We start from the raw sequence: 22,270 nt of genomic DNA on the forward strand, positions 1-22,270 counted from the left end.
AAGGTAAGTGATTGTCTAAAATCACTCAGTTAGGTGATGCTTCTACTTATCCCTCTCAGCCATGTTTCCCCGGCTCCCACTGCCATCTCCATTCTACAAGCTAGGTATTATATCACAGAGTTCATAACCACGGTCTTGTAATCCAATGGAATTGTTTATCACGTAAGATTAATTTTTACATAGTCTAAGGATAAAGAGTCATTGTTCAATAAATCTAAAATGTTCTGCAAAAGTAAATTCGGGGCAGCAGTGTAGAAACTCTGAAAAGTAGGAAATAAATACTCCTGGTAGCATTTTTGCAAAAGTTTATAGAATCATACACAAACCACTACACAGGAATGCAGGAAATCCTATAGAAAAATGATTACTGCATTTTTCTGTGGGTTTCTGAATGCCAAAGGCAAGAACTTGGACCACTCCACCAAAAAAGTCCAGTGTGTACCAGTAAAACCCAACAGGGATGAAGTCTACTGTTCATCATTCCAACTACTTTTGGCCAGCTTGTGAAATCACCAACACCTCATTACAAAGTTGTCCACTGAGCAGCTGGTTGCTGTTGTGGCTGAAATAAAGTAGCTAGGGCTTGGTGACCTTCCGAGGCTCAACATTTTCATGCTATTTAAGCAGTTATTTACTTCAATAGCGTTTACTAGGCTAGCACGTTTTCTTAGGGAAAACTTCCCACCAGCAGTCACGTTTCATTTGATAACATGAAAGTGCATCACAGTCTGCAAAGTACACTCCAAATAACATGCAACAGGAGATTGGAGGGGTTCTTCCAGTTTTGGGGTGGTATGTTGAGTTTTTCAGGGAACCTACAGTTCAGCTCTTTCATTCATGCCCTATTTAACATGGCTTAAAGTTACTTAGTACATCAAACACGGGTTGAGAATACACTCTGTGCTGCTTGAGTTTTTCCAAGGCGGAATGTTTATCAGGTAACACTGGGATTTGTAGGAAAATTTCACACTTGAGTTTTTCCCCCTGGCATAAACGAGAGGGGAAATGGCTTAAAGAGACCTCTGCAACATGATATTTATTTCATATTTTAAAATGCACGTATTTTTTGCATTCTATTTCATAAAATAATCATATTTATTTAAAGGACTAAGAGCGTTTTTTCCCCCTCCAGATCTACCTAGGTAAATAGCACTTGCCATATGCATTTTTATTAAGGGATTGTCACTTCATTTGGAGGGTAGGTTTTAGGTTTCTGATTTAAAATGCAGGCCACATGGTAGATACCAAAATAACTTTGAGGGGCCTGGGAGAGTACCTCAACTTTTTTTCTTTCACATAGTGGTAAAGCATATCATTTAAAAAATTTCGGTTATATAAGCAAAGCAGTTTATTTTAAAATTATTTGGTATAATTTTATGAATATTTGGCATGCTATTTGGCATACTATTGTGACTTGTATGCTTCCTACATTTACTAATTTAGCACTAACTTCACTTCTGCTGAAGATACAGATAAGAAATTCTTATTTGGCCCTCAGAAAATATTGCCACTCTGAGCATGAACGAATCTGAGTCCCACTTCAGCAAGAGCTAAAAGGAGATGTGAATTTTGTAAGATCCCCAAGAGATGGTCAGGAGTGAACTTGCTTGAGCATCCATTAAAAGAGACATGGACTCTTCGGAATGCAGATGAATGGTCCCTCCTCCATGAAAAAGTATGTCAGCTGGCTGGGACAGGCATGCTCTCTCAAGGGCAGTTGAGAGTCCTGGGCAATCGGAAGAACTTTTAGGCGCCCAGAGAAACAGGCAGCCAGTGGCACAGTAGCTGGAGCCAGGACACAGTGAGAGAAACCCATGTGACTTCCCCGCAGGAGCTGGACAGGAATGAAAATGGAAGATCAATGTGAGGGATGTTGGATTCCCTTCAGGAAAGACGTGACACACATAGCAAAGGCTGTGAGTAGGAAAAGTGGCAATTTGCAAATGGGATCCTCCAATCATTATGCTAAGATGTCCAATGCCAGGCATGATATTTGCAATATCTTTGAGCCCTAAAATGGCAAGGTACGCATAAAAGCATATCCTCAGCCGATGATATTTTTTCCGTAGATTTTTTTTTTCAGACAGAGTGGAAGGGCGGGGGATAGAGAGAAACATTGATGTGAGAGAGACACATTGATCGGTTGCCTCCTGCACACATTCCTACCAGGATTGAGCCTGCAACTGAGGTACGTGCCCTTTACCAGAATCGAACCCGAGACCCTTCAGTCGTGGGCTGATGCTCTAACCACTGAACAAAACCTGCCAGGGCAGCATAACCTATTTTAAAAGGACATTCTCAGTAAAGACAACACACAAGAATACTAAAAGCTGTCTCAAAGAGAAAAATACAGAATCTAGGAAATTTTAAAAAGCAATGTCCCAGCTGAAAACAATATATTTCAAGTACATGTTGTGAAGGGAAATCAGAATATATCATGATGTCATTGACTACCTAGGACATTGCCTTCTCCAGTGAGAGTTTGCTCATAAATCACTCACAGAGATTTTTAAAATTACAGATGTGGATGGGCGATTAAGCATTTCTCCGACTAGCTGCCTCCAGCAGGCTTAGCATGGATGATATTCATACATGTGCCCCAGAGAGTAAAACAGCCAATGTAAGAAAATATTGGAGAAATCGTTTACAACTCCTAAAGTGATTCATTGTTGTTTTCATCAAATATGTATTTTATGATGAGTTTTTAGAATGCACAGAGCAAAGTTATTTGAGGGGTAAGGTCTTGGAGGAGGCAGGGGGATGATTCCAGAAAGTCACAGAAGAGCCATTGTTACCCTTGGAAAGAGAGAGAGATACATCTTTCTCAAGTCAAAGTATAGGAAAAGAAAGAAAAAGAGGTCTCAAAGCAATTTTGGAGGGTAAAAGAAGATATTAGAGAAAGCTTAACCAAGTTCCTGCAGTAAAACAGGATGTGAAAACTCCTAGTGGATTTAGGGCAACAATTCACTATCAGGGTTTCGAGTTGAGGTCCTAAGTCTTGATTTATGGAAAAATTAGTATTTGTATTTGCAACCATGTATAATTAGTAGATTGCAAAAGATTGAAGAAGTTCATTTGCTTGAACTAAGTTAAGTAATCTTGTTTACATTACTATTTTTATTAGTGAATCTCTCATTCTCAATTGATGTAATTGCAAACTTCTCACCTAAAATCCTGAGGCAATTAAGGACCAAATACACTTGCATAATGGGTGCACTTGTTAATAGCATTTGTATTTATACACTAAATAAGGAAGAAAAGGCATTAGAGAGGTCAGAGTAAAATTTAGAGAATCATATAACTGTCTGATTGGTCTTTTCCCAAGTGAGGCGGCCACCAGAACTGTATCATGCTGTTTAAAATCAAGGTGTAATCTGTAAGTGCTTTTGGAGAAAATACTGATCTATTCTTAATAGACACTAAAGCACATCATAAATACAAAAGTCATGCTATTAAGTGCCCATCACCCATCAAGAAGAAGTTTATTTCTATTAGGCTACGGAAATGCATTTCATGGTAGATTATGTCAAAGCAAAGACTACGGGGTAAGAGTTTGAATTATATTGTTAGTTCAGATAGCAAACAATTAGTCACATGATACTTTCTCTAGTATGATAACTGTCTTTTAAAATTGGCAAGTGGGTGTGATTGTATTAAATAAATTTCATCTATAATATTCAAAATATAGATTTTTAAATCACCTTGCCTTCCTAAATTCACAAGTGAATCTGCTGTTAGAAAACCTGAGATATTGTTCACCTGGATGAAGACATGTTACTTTAAAGGAAAATGTTAGTTCAGCTTCTTATTCCACGCAGGTATTACTGTACAACCAGGGCTGACTTATAACATTAACCTCAGAAAGGAAATTGGTTGTTTTTCTAAACTTTGGTCTGCAAGTTAAACAGAATTTCAGGCTCTTGACCCCAGAGTGACCAATGGACAAGGGGATACAGCAAGCTCCTAAAAATGTGTCACACAATTCTGTAATGTGTTTACTTAAGAAAGCACTGGTCAAATGAAGCATCTGTCTTTTAATGAAATCATGTTTTTATTTTACCTAATTTTCCAGCTGGGATTATTGAGGTGCAAGAAGGTCATGCCAAGGGGTTGAAAAGTGAGTCAATAGCTCACATGGGATCAGAATCCAGAATCCTTGAAGAAGAGATCCAGGAGCTCCGATAGCAGGAGAGTTCATGTGCATTCAAATGCAGTTTTATGTAAAAATAATAAAACTCTAGAACTCCCATTTCAAAACAGTAAACATAAATGGCAAATATTGCATCAATTGGAAGAAACAAAACTTAATTATTTTTTTTTTACTTTATAACTAGCTGTGTCAATATCCTTCTGAATCAAATTCAAGATTATCTCCTTCAAAATGAGCACCAACAAGCCATTAGAGGATGGTATCAAAATCTTGGGGTCTGCGGCCAGATGAAATGGGTTAGAATTTTACCAGTATACTAGCTGTTGACCTTAGCCAAGTTTAGAAATTTCTCTGTATGTCAGTTTCCTGTCTCTTGGGTGACCCATTAAAAGTGCTTACTTCATAGTGTTTTGTGAGGATTCAATGATATAAAAGATGCAAAGTGCTCAGAATACAGGCCTGACAAATATCTATTGCCCAGTAATTGTTAGTACTTTGTTGTTCTCATTGACATCCTGGGCTTATTATACTTTTACTTATGAGTATTCCAATCTTCAGTCATTTTTTTTATCTTCAGTCATTTTGATAAATTTTGACATTTCTAGACACTTTTGATTTGGGAAAGAAGGGGACATTTCTTATCATAAGGAGAGAAAAAAATCATGCATTAAGTACATGAGATATTTACTTTTTAGGCCACCTTCAACTGGTTGGGTTTCCACATATGGCAGACAATCTACTAGTATAAGCCTCCCCTAAAGAAATATTAATTGAGATTTGATTTGTAAAACAAACAACTGATGCTAAACACTAAATCTCTCAATGCTGCCAGACATACAACAAAGACCTATTGCCACCTTCCATCTGGGGGCCAAGAAAGACACAGTGTGGCACTGGCCCAAACTGGATAGAAAAAATGCTCAGTTTGTGTTGATTAAAGCTATGGTTTTGGGGGGAAATACCAAATTTAGTCCTAGCTTCCTTTCATTTCACATCTCACAGCCAGTCCTGACATCTGATTCTGTGCACTTGGCGTTGGTCTATGGTGTTTCCGGGGCCTCTGCAGCCTTTAAGAACACGGCCTTGTTTAACCTAATCATCTATGGGAGCGCAGTCCCACGCAGATCAGCAAACCAGAGAACGCACTCTAACCACAGCAAAATGCGGGCAGCTATGCTGTTGTGTCTCAACCACTTCCTAGGTCTCCAGCCAAACATTTGGCTTCAGCTTTTTCAGTTGCCTGCTTTCAGCTGAGGAAGCATTTTGGAATCTTTCATGGTGAAGAGAGTCACTTAGCACATTTAATAATTAACTACCATGAAGCAAAGCTTCGGCAAGTTTGCAAATCATGGATTTCATTAGTCTAAATAAAGTCAGATTGTTCCTTCTGCTGTATTAGAAGCTGGCCCAACATCAATAAAATTATTATTTTGAGCAACCATGTGTGCAGCAGGTGAAATCTTTATTATTACAAGCCGATAATAAAAAATTTGACAAGTTAAAAATATAAACTCAAAATATAAACTTACATTGACTTGAAACTTTGTCCAGTTCACATTTGGATTGTAAAATGGCTGTAACCACATTCTTGCCTCCACTCAAGGAACAAAGGTGGGGACTGGGTTCTTGATGGTTTAAAGTGACTTTCATAAATGTTCTCAAGATTTAGTCAGTGTTTACATGCACATAACATAGACAGGAGGATGGCAAAGACTTGCTGCTTATGGAGAATCTAAGGTCATCAAAATTTACTTTCCAGAAGCCTGTCTGGGCACCAGTTGAGTAGGTACCTCCAACATCTAGCTCTTTCTTAGAAAGAATTAGCAGGGAAAGAAAAGTATTCCAGTTAACATGCAGGGCATGAAAAGAGTCACTTTCCCAATTGTTCACTTAACCCACTTCTTTCTGACTTCAACACCATGGATTGAACAGGTGCCAAAAGGCACTTCAGGCGGACTCTTTATCTTTCCTGTTAATTCTCATTACAAAAAATTTTCAGATGGAGGAGGGAGAAGAACAGAGAAAATTTTCATTCAAGGACAATGGCTTTGTGTTTAAAACTACTATGTATAGCCCTAACTGGTTTGGCTCAGTGGATAGAGCGTCGGCCTGTGGACTGAAGGATCCTAGGTTCGATTCCGGTCAAGGGCATGTACCTGGTTTGCGGGCACATCCCCAGTGGGGGGCGTGCAGGAGGCAGCTGATCGATGTCTCTCTCTCATCGATGTTTCTAACTTTCTATCCCTCTCTCTTCCTCTCTGTAAAAAATCAATAAAAACAAAACAAAATGAAAAAAACTACTATGTATAAAAAGAGGATGCAGTGGGGCATTCCATGAGAAAATTTAAGTCTGTTCATGAAAGTGTTATTCTTAACAAAGTATATCCTTTAGAGCTTATAGAAGAAATAAAAAAGAAAAAATATGCAAACAGCCTGGACGTTTTCTCCACAGCTTATGTTTTAAGCTAGTAACATATTTACAGTCTGTGCACATGAAGCAAACTGCACATTCTGAAATAGGCTCAAGGAAATTCAAAAGACGCTAGCAAAAGTGGGGTCTCACAAGGTCACTTTCATCACCAGACAGAGCCCGTATCGTTAACCTCCAAATCTGGGAGGTAGTATATGTCTAATAAAAGGGAAGGGAGGAAATCACATGAGAAGGATGGAGTAGAATTAGAATCTAGAGCATGAATAGCTCGTTACATGGCCTCATGCAACAACCTAAAAATGAAGCACTGGAAACAGACTCAAGAACATACTGGCTGCGGAGGGGAGACTGTAATCACATACAGATGATTAGGAAATATTTTGTAAGATTATCTTCTCTAAGTTTCGTAAGGCTCAGACTTTATAACACATGTTCACAATTTTTTAAGGCAAAAAGTGAAATTAAAGAATAATAAAGCAATTAAAAAATGAATGAAAGCCAGATCCCTTTATGAAATGGGAATTAAATCCATATTCCTTTATGCCCAGATCTTAAATGTCTCAGATTGGGCCATATGTCCTGCAAAAAGGGAAATTAAGTAGGCAGAGTTTGATTGGAGAACAAATTATAGAGAGGTTTAAAGACGTAAATAGAGGTGATTCAACCAAGAAATTAAAGGGGACTGAAGGGTGTTGTCATATGTCAACAATTCAGGTTTGATTTTTCACATAGACACCCACATTTCTCCTACAATGTTGTCTTGTAAAATGATGCTCAATATTCTTGTCCTATTAAGAAAAGTTTGTATTGCACACATTTAGTTTTAATAAAACACTTGTTCTCATTGGTATTTGGCTTCTTCCCTTTCCGACTGTTGCATCTGTCTGTGTGACCCAAGACCCTTGGTTTGGGATTCAGGAGGGCTGGGAAAGGTGACGCTGGGAGCTTCTTCATTCCAGCCCACTTGGCTTGAGAGTCATTGCAGCCCTAAAGAAGATGCACGTACTACTGCAGGGAACTCTTCCAGGGAAGTCTCCCAGATGCTGTCCAAATGTGAAAAGGCATCAGTATAGGATTGAAGGAAGTAATAGCCCTTCCTTCAAGGAATTTGTAATCTCTTCTTGGGAAAATCAGGATTTGGCTCATAATCTTATAGATGGGTGATGCCAAAATTCAGCTCTGTTCCTTATTCCTCACCATCCCTTTACCCAGACAGAGAAGAACCACCCCCTGCCTTCCCAGGGATTTAGAATCTTTTTTTTTTTTTTAAATATATTTTATTGATTTTTTACAGAGAGGAAGGGAGAAGGAGAGAGAGTTGGAAACATCGATGAGAGAGAAACATCGATCAGCTGCCTCCTGCACACCTCCCACTGGGGATGTGCCCGCAACCAAGGTACATGCCCTTGACCGGAATCGAACCTGGGACCCTTCAGTCCACAGGCCGACGCTCAATCCACTGAGCCAAACCGGTTAGGGCAAGGGATTTAGAATCTTATGGGACTTCTCTCACTCTGCATAATGGTGATTAATTACTGGTGTTACTTTTTAAATCTTCTGTTTAATTACAATCCTCTTGAGTATTTGGACTAATCTCTCTTGATGCGGAATTGGAAGGTTGCCAATTCCTGGGCAGCTTTCATGTTTCTGCCTCTTACTCACTCATGAACACAGAGACGTGATAAATATTGAGTTAGGATCTATATGTGGCTATAGTTTCGTTTTTCTTTTTTTAATCCTCACCCAAGGATATGTTTTCATTGATTTTAGAGAGAGAGAAAGACGAAGAGAGGGTGAAAGGAAGGGAAGGAGAGAGAGAGAGAAAGAGAGACAGAGAGAGAAAGCATTGATAGGTTGACTGGTATACCCGACCCGACCCTACTGGGGCTTGAACCTGCAAACTTTTGGTGCATAGGACAACACTCCAACCAACCAAGTCACCCAGCCAAGACGAGGCTGTAGTTTTAATTAGTTACTTTAATATGCATGAGTGAGAGACAGGTGAAGACATAATCCCATCCCTGAAGCTCAAATGGCATATGGATCTTAAAAATACTTTCTAGCCCAGCACAACAGAGAGCCATGGATTTTGAGAGTGTCTAAATGACTCACCTGACATAAAACACAGAATCCTAAGACAGAGCTGGGATTTCATCTCAGATCATGGGTTCCTGAAGCTACAGATGCTCAATTCATGAGATGTTATATTGAATTATTATCAGCAGTGCCTTTGAGTGGTTATTTAGGCAACAAATATTTTATGTTTGTTGTTTTTTTTGCTTAGATGCTAAGAAGAGTGTCAGTTAAGAAAATTAAAGTCATGATTAACACATAAGAATTGAAATTTAACTACAGATCTCTATTTTACTGCTGCGATACACTGATGCATGCAATTAATTACACCTTTGATTTGAAGTATTTAAAGAACACATAGAAACAAGAAATCAACACCTTGTGGAATATTCTTTGCCTACTGGGGATATGAAAAAAATAATTTCTATTTAAAAATTAGGGTTTTAGCTTAAAAACAAAATCTATTTAGTAAAATACAGCAAAAAATAACAATAATTATCAAATCATACCCTGCCCTTCCAAAAAAAATGATGCTAAAAGGTGATACATACATTTAAAAATGGAAATGAACTATTCAATTTAAAAGCAAAACAGATGATTATGTGGATAACAATAACAGCTGATACCTATGATTTAACCAATTTGGTCCTGAAAAGAACTCCATGAAATAGGCAATGTTGTTCCTATACTTCAGATATAAAAACTAAAGCTTAGAGAGTTTAAACAGTAAGACCAATGTGACAGAGATAGAAGGTACTTTAGCAAGAATTGAGCCCAGGCATGTCTAATTCTAACATCTAATCCTAACTACTGAACTAACCTCTCATATACCTACCTAGTAGCCTATATCAATGTTAGAAAACACATAATCCTAACTGCTGGGATATTTTTCAACAACTAACTCAGCCCTAAACTTCTAGTTTTAGAATTTAGATGTGTTTCATATGACAAATACACCAGTGAAGTGACATTTTAAAACAAACTCTGTTGACCACTGAGCTTGGCTTTGCTATTAAAAACAAGACAGGCATGTTTACCATAAGCTATTGATTACCTTTGACAGGACCAAAGTATTATCAGCCACAGTGAAAGAAAACATGATAAATCTGTGTGCAAACCGCTTAGCCCTGGATGAGTCAATAGAGTCTTGAGTAACCCCTAAGAGGAACATCTCTGCATTCCTAGCCAACTGTGACAAATCTCCTCTAAGAGTCATTTAAGGATGCTTAAAAGACAGTGGCAGTAGCAAATTTCTCTTATGCTTTTAAATGACAAGTGTCAGACAGGAAACATCTACTGTGTGCCTGACTTTGCCTTCCGTCTCCCTTATTAGTTAACCCTAAAAGTGCAAATACAAACAAATTTAATCCCTAAGGCCGCATCTGAACCAGGAGAAATCTGGAATTCATTGCCAAGTATTTCAGTTCCTGCTGCAGCTGTTACAAGTGTTTGATTTGGCGAGGGAAGAGAAAGGGCGCTGCATACCAATTTCGTGAGCCACAGTGAAAGCTGCGTGGAGGCCATCGTCTTCAATCACAGCACAGCTGCGCTCCGGAGAACATATGGTCCCAACGTCTGCCATTCCCAGGGTGTCACATGAATGATGCCCACATAAATCCTTCCCAGGAGAAAGAAAGAAATCATTAAAATCAATTACCATCCAGAAGGGTCCACCTTGGAAAACCACTTGCTCACTGCAAAAGGCAACACTGGGGTATGTTTATGGTATCACCTGTTCGGCTCTGGAAATGTTCCAAAGACAAACCAATGGCATCAACTCTTCGAAGCTTCTCTGGGCCCCAGAGGCACAGAAGGATGAGGGGACTCAATTACATTAAAAAAGATATCGGAGGATTGGAGCTTGTCCATTATAGTAACAGCTGGAGCCTTCACCAAGCTGTAGCCCATGTATGCAGACACATATGTCATGGACCACTTTCACATATGGTCATGCTTAGGAAAGCCTTAATAGTCTGACCTAAATGCATGCTAACTTTATCAGAAGCCGGGCCTAATAATTTATTTTCCATCACAGGGGCAAACTGCAACCACATATTTGTGGCAGAATATCAATTTATCAGTAATTTGGATAGGAAACTAAATTTTAATCTAAAGCATGATTCCTTAACCATCTCTTAATTTCCAAATTGAGTTGTAATTTCACACGTCATGTCTTCAGAAATGTATGCATTTAATGAAGTATTTCTCAATCAGATCAGCACTCAGAAAATACATGTTATATATTGTGTTTATATAAGTGAGTGTATGCATTTTTCTGGTGAGAAGTTGTATGTTAAGAGATTCATAAAGGGGTGAGAAGTTGTATGTTAAGAGATTCATAAAGGGGAACATGATCATGCCCCACTAATGGTTACAAGTTACAGATTTAGATAAAAGAGACATCAACAGACAATTTAAAATGGAGAAGTGTAAAGAGAAAATATAAGCCAATTCTTTTTGCATGATAGATATATCATGATAAACTTTCCTTTAAATGCTATTTAAGTATTAATATACATTAGAATTTCTTGTGCTTGCCTATAGTTTTCAATAAAAATTAATCGACAGTGTGCACATTTATATCTGAAAAAGCAAGATAGTATCCTAGTAAGCCATAGTTAAATAACTAGAATGAAAAGATTTTATAAAAAATAATTACTATGAAAAATGACAATGTACTAGTTGAAATAACATGCACAGTTTCTATTACAGCTATCATCTTAGTATCCCCATACCACAGTGTTTGACCTATGAAAGGAGCTCAACAAACATTTGCTTAATTGAGGTGAATTGTGATGTACAGTCAGACACAATGTAGACCTTACACACCTTTAACAAGCTATATGCTAGCTAAGCTAGTAAGACCTCAATGGACTTCTGGAAGCCAGCACAAGATGTTATTACTACATAACTATGCCACCTCCTCACTGTCAACATATTCTTCTAACTCTTCTCTATTTTGCTGCACAAAAATCCAACCACAGTAAAAAAAATGTTTAAATGATATATCCTATGATCTCTCTAGTACATTTTCAGGTTCTTACTATGTTCCATGCATTATGAAATCCCAACTGTGATGAATTACACTGTGGCTGCCATCTTATTATACCACTATGGAAATCTCGGCCACGGAGGCTTGGTGAATCAAATCACCAAACCAACAGTAGCCTACCAAAGTTTCCTGTGTGTCCTTATATGTCATCCTGTGGGATCTCAAATTACAGCCGTTGAGAACAAATTAGTAGTTTTTAAAATTGAAATTGGAACACACTTTTGCATAATAATAAGTCTTAGATTTAATAGTATAGTATAATACATTTTTTAATCCATTTTCCCCCCAATCCTTTTAGTAGCTTTAAGACCAAAGATCCAGATCATGGTCTAAGCGAATTGCTAGATACTCTAAGTTTATTTCTACACACAAATACTTTTTTAAACCAAGACTTGTGTTCATCTTCACAACTTGGGGTTCCTTATCTTCAAGTAAAATATTAAAATTCAATATTGTTTCCCCTTCTTGCCCCTTACTTCATTAACAAGTTTGAAGAGCCACAGCAAATAGAAATGGTCTTCCTGTTTAAACAAAGTTTAATCTGGATTTTTAATTTCTATATGTTTGCTAGTAATGAATTGCTCATTAGAGGCCATCAGTCCTCCTTGTCATCCTTGAATTGCATTAAATGCATTTGGCCCTTTGCCATGGAAATGTGTGCATGTGACAAATTTATGTACAGAAGCAGCTATTTTTTTAAAACACTGATTAAACCCCATGATGACATAGTCACACTCTCTATATTTCTGTAACTATAATTATGTAAACTGGCAGCCTTTTCATTTAATTCACACAGTTTCAAACACTGGCAGCCCCGTTATGATTTCTGTCTTGGGATTCACAGTAAATGCATGTGTTTCTTTGTGATCCAATGTTCATTCCAATGTATTAAAACTTGCGCATCACATCACACTCATGTCTATTTTTTGTGGTGACTTATAGCAATATTTATAGGTGAGACTCTTATTTGAAATTTATAGGAATCTGTATTATTATTATTCACAGTAGAAGTAAGAATACTGTTGGGGCAATAGCATTTATCTAGCCATCTATCTGGATTTGGGGGAAGGGATAATGAAGAAATGTGAGTCACATACAGTATTCACATGAGATAAATGAATTAAAAGTGCTAACAAGAGTTTTTCTGATTGATTAGTGTAGATATGAAGGTAAGTTAGATCTTTGTTATGTTAAAGACGTTCTTTTCATACAGGATCAATATTTTATCACCATGCTGTAGACGGACACCAATGCAATGGGAGATTTAGTAAAAACTAAAAAGTGAGGGTTGCAAGAGTATGCAGAGATTTAACCAGTGGGCTTGTGGTGTGGCACTGGCCAGGAGACAAGTCTGGGACATTGTATCTAACTGGGAAATAGAGCTGAAATGGTCAGCAAGACTGATGAAGATTTGACAGGGAGGTCATTGGCATGGTGACCATTCAATAGTTTGGCCATTATGAATATGGCAATATCTGTGACTTATGGAATTTAGAAGAGCTACTAGTTCCCCAGACCTATTCCTGCAGTTGGAGTTGAGGATAGGGAGCCAGCAAAGTATACAACCTTGACAAGCAGATGCCGAGAAGACAGTACAACTTGGGGAATCCTGGCGGTCAGGACTGGGTGAGAAAAATGAACCAAGCAGGTGTGTGAACATGCAAAGTGAAACAAATAACAGGAGTTGTAAGATTTCTTGCCTTGCTCAGGACATAGGTCTCTCTGTGCTGCTAAGAAAAGGAAACACATGCTGATAAGAGCACAAATCATCACAACTGCAGCAACAGCAGCCAAGATGAAGGAAGAATACCTTGTAGAAGAGAAACTCGAGTTAAATAACAGCAGCTTCTGTTTCTATGTATATCACCACCTGGGAAGGGCAAGTGTGGAGCTCAAGGGGAGGGCCTAAAGAAAGGTTCAACTAGCCTCAGATGTCTATCTGTCTGTCTACCCAATTCCTATGAAGAGGGATTAGTGATAGAAGATTAGTCTGATGCAGAACATATTTTAGTCGTAGTATTACACAAACATACACTTACATACCACAATTCCCAATCCCTGTGAATCCAATTCTTGATGTGTCATATGGCTTTCTGGCTACCCCAATTAAAAAGGTCTTGATTTGGATCTCAGTAGAGACTACATTAATTGTGTCTGTTGGTCCATCCATTACAATAACCCATGTTTATACAATCTCTATCCATGCTTCTGCTACAACTAAGCAATACCATACACACACACACACACACACACACACACACACACACACACACACACAGCCCAGCTGGATTAGGGGCCAAGAGATCCAACTGCATGTACTCCTCAAACAATTTTATGGTGTGCCCACAATCTGCCAGACACTGTGCTAGGTGCTGACACTGTGGTACACAATAAAATAAGAGCTGATCCTGACCCTTAAGAAACATGAGGATCTGGTGGCAAAACAGATACGCTATGAGAGGAGCAGATTGTGACATGCTGTTATGAATAGATTGTTGAGGGAGTGCAGAAGAGGATTTGGGGGAATCAATAAAGTGTCTGGAAGGAGGTAATTGGATCTTGAAGGATAAACAGAAGGCTGACAGTCTCAGAGGAAGGGCAATCTAACAAGGAAAGATTGGTGAGTCCATCAGGAGATGGTGAATGGCAGGGTCTGTTTTGGAAATGACAGGAAGTTTGTTGGGGATGGAATAGACAGGATTTGTTAGATTCAGGGGACTTGGGGAAGCTGGAAAAATAGTCTGGGCCCACCCAGAGTTCCAAGACAGGAAATTTTCTCTGATAAATGTGTAGTCAGAAGAAGGGGAAGAAGGAATGGAACAAGTTGGGGACTGAAGGGAGTAGATGCTTGAAGGAGTCATTTTGGAGAACAGAATGGAAGCTAATTAGAGATAACAAATGGAAGGTCAACTGCTTTTTAGTTCTAACTCTATTAGTAAGAGTCATTATGTAAGTCATTTATATACTTTCAGACTAAGTTCCTTCATCATTAACATAAGGAATTTGGACCAGGCGATCTCTGTGTCTTTCCAGCTATACATGGTTGGTATTCAATGAAAACATTCAATTTATAGATGGAGAAATTAAAGCTCAGGGGTAAAAAGTGTTCAAAGAGGGAAGCTTGAGACTAGTGAAGCTGACATTTAACCTATGTCTAAAGACTCCAATTCCTGAACCTACTTTGCCATGGTACTGTTAGATCATCATATATGTTATTCTTGACATAACTCTTATTTTTTACATTCATAAATTGTGCTTGGTCATGCAAATTCCTTTTTTGCAACAGATAATACAGCATAGTCTTTATCTCTATGTTGTGTTTGGTATAACTCAATAATTTAGAGGCATACTAAATATACAAAGTGCACAAAATTGTTCCAGGAAAGAATATAGAAGTGCAGGATAAGAAAGCTATGACATCATTACCTTGCCTCTCTCTCTCACCTGCCATATCTGATAGGTCACTGTAAGTCACTAACTCCATCTACCAAAAGTCTCCTGTAACTGTCCTCTCTTTCTCATTCATCCCATTATTCCTTCCTGACTAGACTATCAGCCAAGGCTGGTCCCATGGCCTCTTGTAACTTCCCTACCTATATGCTTAGACCCCAGATCTTTTTTTAATGTATTTTATTTTTTAATTACAATTTACATTCAATATTCTTTTGTACTAGTTTCATATGTACATACACCATAGTGGTTAGACAATCACATACTTTACAAAGTGTTCTCTGATATTTCCAAAACACTAACTCAAAAGAATATATGCACCCCTCTGTTCGTTACAGCACTATTTACAATAGCCAAGATATGAAAGCAATCCAAGTGCCCATCAGTAGATGAGTGTATAAAAAGGTTGTGGTACATGTATACAATAGACCCTGGATCTTATAAGATTCCTCCATTGCTCCAAAATTTAAAAGACACAATCTTAGCCTCCATTTATCCATGCACAATGCAACCCAAGCTTCCTGTCAGCCTCAATTGCACCTTCATGATCCATCTTGTCCATTATTCCTTGCATATCTCATCAATTTTGGCCCCAAATCTTAGCCTCAACATTCCTTCTGCCAAAAAGGATGAATTAACTCATATCCACCTTACTTTAACATTTCTTAACTTGATCTCTGCTTCTCTATTTTCTGGTGCCATTGCTTTCATTTAGACCACCCCGGGTCTACCCTTGAAGATTACTGGATCCACACAGCCACATAGACAGGTTTTTTCCAAAACACACCTCTGGTCACTGCTGTTTCCTTCCATAGATATTCTTTGAATTTAGTTTACAATTTGAACTCTTTAGCACAATGTTATAAACTGACTTGAGTTCCCCCCCAAATTTGTATGTTGAATCCTTAAATCCCCAGTGTGATTGTATTTGGAGATAGGGCCCTTGAGGAGGTAATTAAGAATTAAGAATAAAAGAGAACATAAGGGTGGGGCCCTGATCCATTAGGATTAGTGTCCTAAACGAAGAGATACTAGAGTTCTTCTCATTCTCCCTCTATAATTTGATTGTTATTGTCTTCTCTAGATTAACTTATCACCCTTCTACTCTGATATTGTCTGTCCTATCACATATCACCCCCTCCATTTCACAGAATCACCATATTGCCTCTGGGCCATGTAGTTTGGTGTGTCTGCAATGCCTGTCTCCTCCTTATGAGTCTGGCTAACTCCTACTCTTTCTTCCAAATTGAACCAGATGGGTCAGTCAACCTTCTTATGCACTTGCATGATATCTAATGATCTCATCTATTATAAAAGTTATCATGCTGTACAACAATGACCAATTTCCTTGTCTGTTTCCTTGAAAGGATTCTTAGGAAAGTGGCTACTTTTTAAGCCTCTGAATCCCTCTCTGCCTATTAAGAACATATTGAATATCTGCATATTTTTATTATAACATTTTTAGGTTATGGAACACTAGATATAGACCAGACAATCTTCTCTGTCATTTGTCAGCTGTAACTCTTAAAAGATTATCTCTATTTCTCTTTGTATAAATGTCCTTCTCTGTCAAATTATAACAATGATACTAGGTTGCAGATTGTTGAAAGATTCATTGTAAAACTGTTAATGGTTATGGATAGTATATAAAAAATGCTCATTGAAAGCTGGGTGATTCCAAAAAATATCTAACCATCCTTCAATGGTCAATACAATTGTACATGTGCAATGAAGCCTGCATAAAGATCCCTAGACAAAACTGATTGTTCCCTCCCCTCGCCTTTTGCAGACTTTGTTTTTAGCTCGGTTGTAGCATTGATCAGAGTTTCCTAACATTAGAGTGACTTATACATGTATCTGCTTCATCCCCTCCTGGTTATAAGCCCTGGTGGGAAGGAACCGGTATTTTCAATCTGCATTATTGGCATGTACTCTATGAGAAAGACAATAATGAAATAGGTTCTGTGTATTGTGCTATATTGACTCTAATAGATTCTAGACTTTTCCAAATATTCTTCAAAATTTCTTCATTTTTAATTGCTATATAATTGACTTGTAATGTTATATTAGTTTCAAGTGTACAACATAATGATTTGATATATGCACATATCATGAAATTATTACCACAGTAAGTCTAGTTAACATCCATTTCCACATGATGACAGTTTTTTTTTTCTTGTGATGAAAATTTTTAAGATCTAGACTCTTAGCAACTTTCAATTCATTCATCATTTTTCAAATGTCAACTAGAGCTGCTCAATCTGCTCCAGTCTTCCCATTTTTGAGTTATTTTGCCTTTTGTTCATTGTGGTTCATCTATAAGCTATAAATCCTTGCTAAGGGTTCATTTCGGCTTTAAATGGGATTTGAACTCAAATATGAGGTTGGTTTTGCCAGTCCAGTCAGCAAGTAAATAAGAAAAAGCACATCCTTCTGCCTCCCCCAAGCATCTGGTCTCCTTGTAGGGCCCCCTATTGTCTGACCCTAACAAGAAGCCAGATGGGAAAGGAGACACACTATCAGCGGAGTCCCTACCTCAGCATTATAAAACACAACATAAAGAGAGGTGTTAGCTGAGAGACAACTGCCTTTGAACTGCCACGCTGATAATTAATAGTGAAAGTGAATGAACCTTTTATATTGCATAGTCTCATAGCTGGTTCCGTTACAATCCAATGCTTTCCATCCACGGATGAGTGAAGCTGTCATTGGTGCTGTCCCCGTTAGGGGATGTTAAACACTGCCAATTTTCTTATCAAGCAGGGAGGGGTTTTGCTTCTAAAGAAGAGTGCATGGTCTCCAAAATGGGCTTAAGAGTTTACCTTTAAATAAACTACTTTAAAATAAAAGAAGCTAAGAAGAAGGAAAGAACTCTGGAAAGTACAATTAAATCCTGGGGAGATTGGGTTTCGGCTGTTTGATGGCACAAGTGGTGTGAATTCCAGCAGAAGTGCCATTCCAGAATGAAAAATGACCCTTGTGCCAGAAAACTGACTGGTGCTGAAGTTTCTCTAATTAGTACAGTACTGAGTGCTGGGGGACAGTCCTGACGATGAAGCGTGTCTGTGTGATAAATGAGTTACTAGCACTATCCTGCTGACTGCTGGACACAGCGCTCAAGGTGGCCCCGGCTAGTAAACAGGGGTGGAAAACACATCCTCACACAGTTGCTTCATGCCTGAAAAACAAGTAATTTAGCAGAAGACAGCTGGACACAAAATTTGAACAGAGCTCTGAGCCCATCAAAACATGGATTTCATGGCCTGGCGTCTGGCTGCTAAGCAACGGATTTATGACATCAAAACAGAGTTGTAAAAGTAGGATCCTGGTGCCAACTCTGGGTAGTTCCCATTGAAAAGAAAGAGCTGCGAACACTTTTTGCTAGGTCTTAAGATATCTGATTTCCCCGGGACAGGAGAGCTCAGATCATTTCTCCTCTAGCCCAGAATATGTTTTCCACATTCTGAAGTATTACGTGGAGATTAACTTTGCATTTTTGAAGTACTCTCAAGTGCGTGCTGCATAAGGGTCTCAGAGTATTTTTCTCAGCTCCTTAATTAATAGCACTCTTTTAAATTCGGTGCATGTATGCACAACACACATGCTTTTCAGATATTTGGTTCTCATCCAGTTTGATGTATATACCAGAAGGCCAGCCCCAAACTTAATGGCAACTGCTTTACTAAAAATGTGATTCTGCTTGGTGAAGAGGTCGGAGAGAGCCCATGCAAAATACTTTTCATGTGTGGAACAAATAAGAAATAACTGTTATTATGATACTTATTAACAATAAGATAGACTGTTCCTTTATTTCTCCCTTGCGTTCATCTATTTAAAATATACTGGTAGGTTTCAGAGCTTGGAAAATAGGAAATGTTAGCTACCCAAACTGAAAACAAATCCAGAAAAAGCAACAGACATCATTTAGAATCACTGACTAGTTTTCCCTTTTCCAGGGAAGCTATTAGGAAAACTGTGGGGCAGGAGGTAAGAAGTAATGGTCTTCTATTCATTTTTATTTATTTAAAAAATTATGGAATGTGCATTTGCATTTAAAAAGGAAAGTGAAGCATTAAAATGACCTACTCTTTGGAGCAGTTTGCCTACAAAAGTATTTTTCCCTTTGTCTTTACAGAACTTCCTTCCATAAACTCTCTGGAGCCTCCTTCTTGGCAGCCTCTTGTGATGTAGCAAAGCAAGAAATCCAGACATGGAAAGTTGCTCAAAAAAAAAAAAAAAAGAACTTGGAAACCAAAGAAGAAAGAAATAGTTTTACAGGAGAACTTCACACTGAAGGCTGCAAAACAAATGTTCTTCCGTTTCAAAGGTGAATGTTGTGCCGAGAAATGAAAGGATGTTTCCAGAGATCAGTTCACGAGGAGACAGATTTTCCATGGTGCATAGCACTGTGTCCTGCTGGGTTTTCCCTAAGCTGCTGCCCTCTGCTGTCTTTGTTTACTTGTGGTTTACATTTATGTCTACCCCATAAACCACAAGTGTTTCTCCACTCCAAATTTATCAACACGTTTTCTTCATGCCAGGGGTACCTTAGTGAAAAAAAAGGGGGGATTTGGTAGTGGAGCTCCGTGATTCTAAAACCTCCTGCAAGCCACCATTGAATTTCCTATCCTAGCTCTGGTTGCTCCATTCCGACCCAAGATTTTGCATACTCTTTCAAAGTTGCTAATCCTCGTCTATACCGGGTGGATCTCAAACACTTAAAGAAGGAGCTTTAAAAGTCGCTTCTTACCAGATATCTGAGAGGCACAACTTAAAACTACCAGTTAGAGAAGAGTTGTGAAAATTGAGGCTCAGCGTTGAGCAAGCCAGGCTCACAACCAGCCCAGACTTTTGTGTCTGAATGTCACACTCACATGGTGTCTAATGATTGTGCAAATAGAGATTGTGTTCTCCCCAGAACCCCTGGGCCTATAAAGATCAATGTCTTTCCCTTTCTGTAACCGTCTTCCTTAAAAGAGGAAATCCTGAGAAAACATTCTTCCACATGTCTTCACTCTTTGCCCAGAACTTTCCACACTTGGGGCTTCAGAAACATTCATCCCAAACCCAAAAATGTAAGCTGGACGTGACCTTTCACTGAGCAGGCAGTGTTGGCCCTGCACTGGGCATCCAAGCCAAAGGCGTTACCGAGAAACCTCACAAGATGGGGTTTCTAACCGAGGAACCTCACAAGATTGGTTTTCTACATCCTCCTCACCCTCCTGCATTCCTTCCTTCCCAGGAATGAGATTCCAACAAGGTGGACATGCAAGAACCTCATCCGGAAGCCAGACTGAACACAGAGTCCTTCCTTCAGAAACTCTTCCCTCAACTTAAGCCTCTTAAGTACGAATGTATGAACATCACAAAGGAAGGTGATGGATAAAAATGACTACAATGGATGGACCACCAAGCCCATTCCATTAAGTTGGACAAAGTTCTATTTTCCCTGATTTCCAAGACAAACTTGCTTTTCCCCTTTCCCACTTAGCTATCTTCATTTCCCCAGCATTCTAGTCCCTTCTTACCCTTTTTTAAGCAACGATGACACCATATCTTGGACTAGAGACATCCTGCCTGATGATTGATTGATTGATTGATTGATTGATTGTCTAAGCAGCTCTGGTTCTTTAAGGCAGGCGTTGCTGCTGGGGTTACCCTGAATACAGAAGCTGAGTGGGTATCCTGCAAGAAGCAGGTAAGCATATCCAGAGTGGCCGGTGGATTTCGGAAGACGCCAGCACTCAGTATGGCTGTCCCACGGCCCGACCTCCGACCTCCGTCTACCCGGCTGGACCTACCTGGCGCGTAAAGAGGATGGCGGCATCGTAGTGCTCCTCGTGGTCGTCCCCCAGCTGGTTGTGCTGGTGCTGCCACTTGCAGAAGTTCTTGAGCGTGGTGGCCGCGTTCTTGCTCACCTCCAGGCTCTTGTCCTTGTCGCCCAGCACCACCACCTTCACCACGGCCAGGCGGATGTGGTTCTCGATGCTGGCGTGGCTGTACAGCCGGTTGGCGATGGAGGCCAAGGTCAGCAAGTAATGCTGCAGGCCCCGGCCGTACAGCCGCGCCATGGACGCGTCGGCCACCAGCAGCAGCTCCACCTGGCGGGCCCGGGAGATGGAACGGCGGCGCCGCCGCCGCCACCAGGTCTGTGGTCCCTGGTCCCCGTCGGATGGCGGAGCCGACCTGTCCAGGAGCTGCGGAGCCAGCGTCCAGCGTCGGTCTGGGCTGCTGCGCCGCGAGGGGCGCTCGAGGGGTCCCGTCGGGAACGCGGGGGTCTCGCAGCTCGCGCGCGGCGGCAGGGCCTCGAAGCTGAAGCCCTCGCGAGTGTAGGCGTGCAGGACCCGCGTGGACCCGTCCCCGTACACGCGCCCGACCTCAGCCTCGGCCCAGGGCCCGCGCAGCAGTGGCTTCAGGGTGTAGCGCGCGTGCTTGACGGCGAAGAAGCCGTCCAGGCCGCCGCAGAGGTCAAAGACGGCCAGGGATCGGGGGCTGCCGTCCACCGTGCCCCGGTAGAAGCAGTGGCCCCGGTGGCGCGCGGTGGCGCTCGGCCCGCCTCCTGAGGGCACCAAGCCAGCTGCGCCCACCGAACCATCCCGCTCCAGGTCCAGGAGGAACCTCCGGCCGCCCACGTAGACGAGGTAGCCCACCTTGCCGCCGCCGGAGTAGATCTGGTCGATGTTCTGCACCAGCCCGCGGCTCCTGCGCTGCGGCGCCAGGGGGTGCGGGTGGCCCGGAGGCTCGGCCCGTTCCTGCGCCTCCTCCCCCTGCTGCTGGCGGGGCTGGGCGGCCGCTGCTGCAGCCCGAGGCTGCCCGGCTTTATCCTGGGCAGGTGCCGCGGCGGGGCCGGCGGCGAGCAGGGGCAGGCGGAGCGCGCACAGCAGCAGGGACGCCCACCTGAGCAGCATAGTGCGCTGCCCGCGGGGAGGGGCTGCGCGCGGGGACTTGATGGGTATTTGTTATTCGCTCTGGAAGGTACCGGGGCGGGAGGTGGGGGCACACACACACTCGCTTGCAAGTTGAGTCAAGTGTCCTGGGAGGGGGACCCAGCAGCAGCGCCAGCCCGCCCGTCCGGGCTGCCGTGCCAGCGTGCGAACTTTTCTTTGTTGGTTTG

General features: G+C 40.7%; 1 protein-coding gene across 1 annotated transcript in view; it reads right to left on the reverse strand.

The window, feature by feature from the left end:
* The window catches only part of ADAMTS5 (ADAM metallopeptidase with thrombospondin type 1 motif 5), a gene marked incomplete at its 5' end in the record, with an annotated part of 44,868 nt that extends 22,804 nt beyond the window's left edge, over positions 1–22,064 (reverse strand). Inside the window, 2 exons of the mRNA XM_080657933.1 lie at positions 10,140–10,272; positions 20,958–22,064. Of these exons, the coding sequence (XP_080514059.1) occupies positions 10,140–10,272; positions 20,958–22,064 (1,240 nt within the window). The remainder of the gene's footprint in view (positions 1–10,139; positions 10,273–20,957) is intronic.
* Between the last annotated feature and the right edge of the window lie 206 nt (positions 22,065–22,270).

The sequence above is a fragment of the Plecotus auritus genome (assembly GCF_963455305.1).
Source record: "Plecotus auritus genome assembly, chromosome: 2".
Classification (NCBI taxonomy): Eukaryota; Metazoa; Chordata; class Mammalia; order Chiroptera; family Vespertilionidae; genus Plecotus; species Plecotus auritus.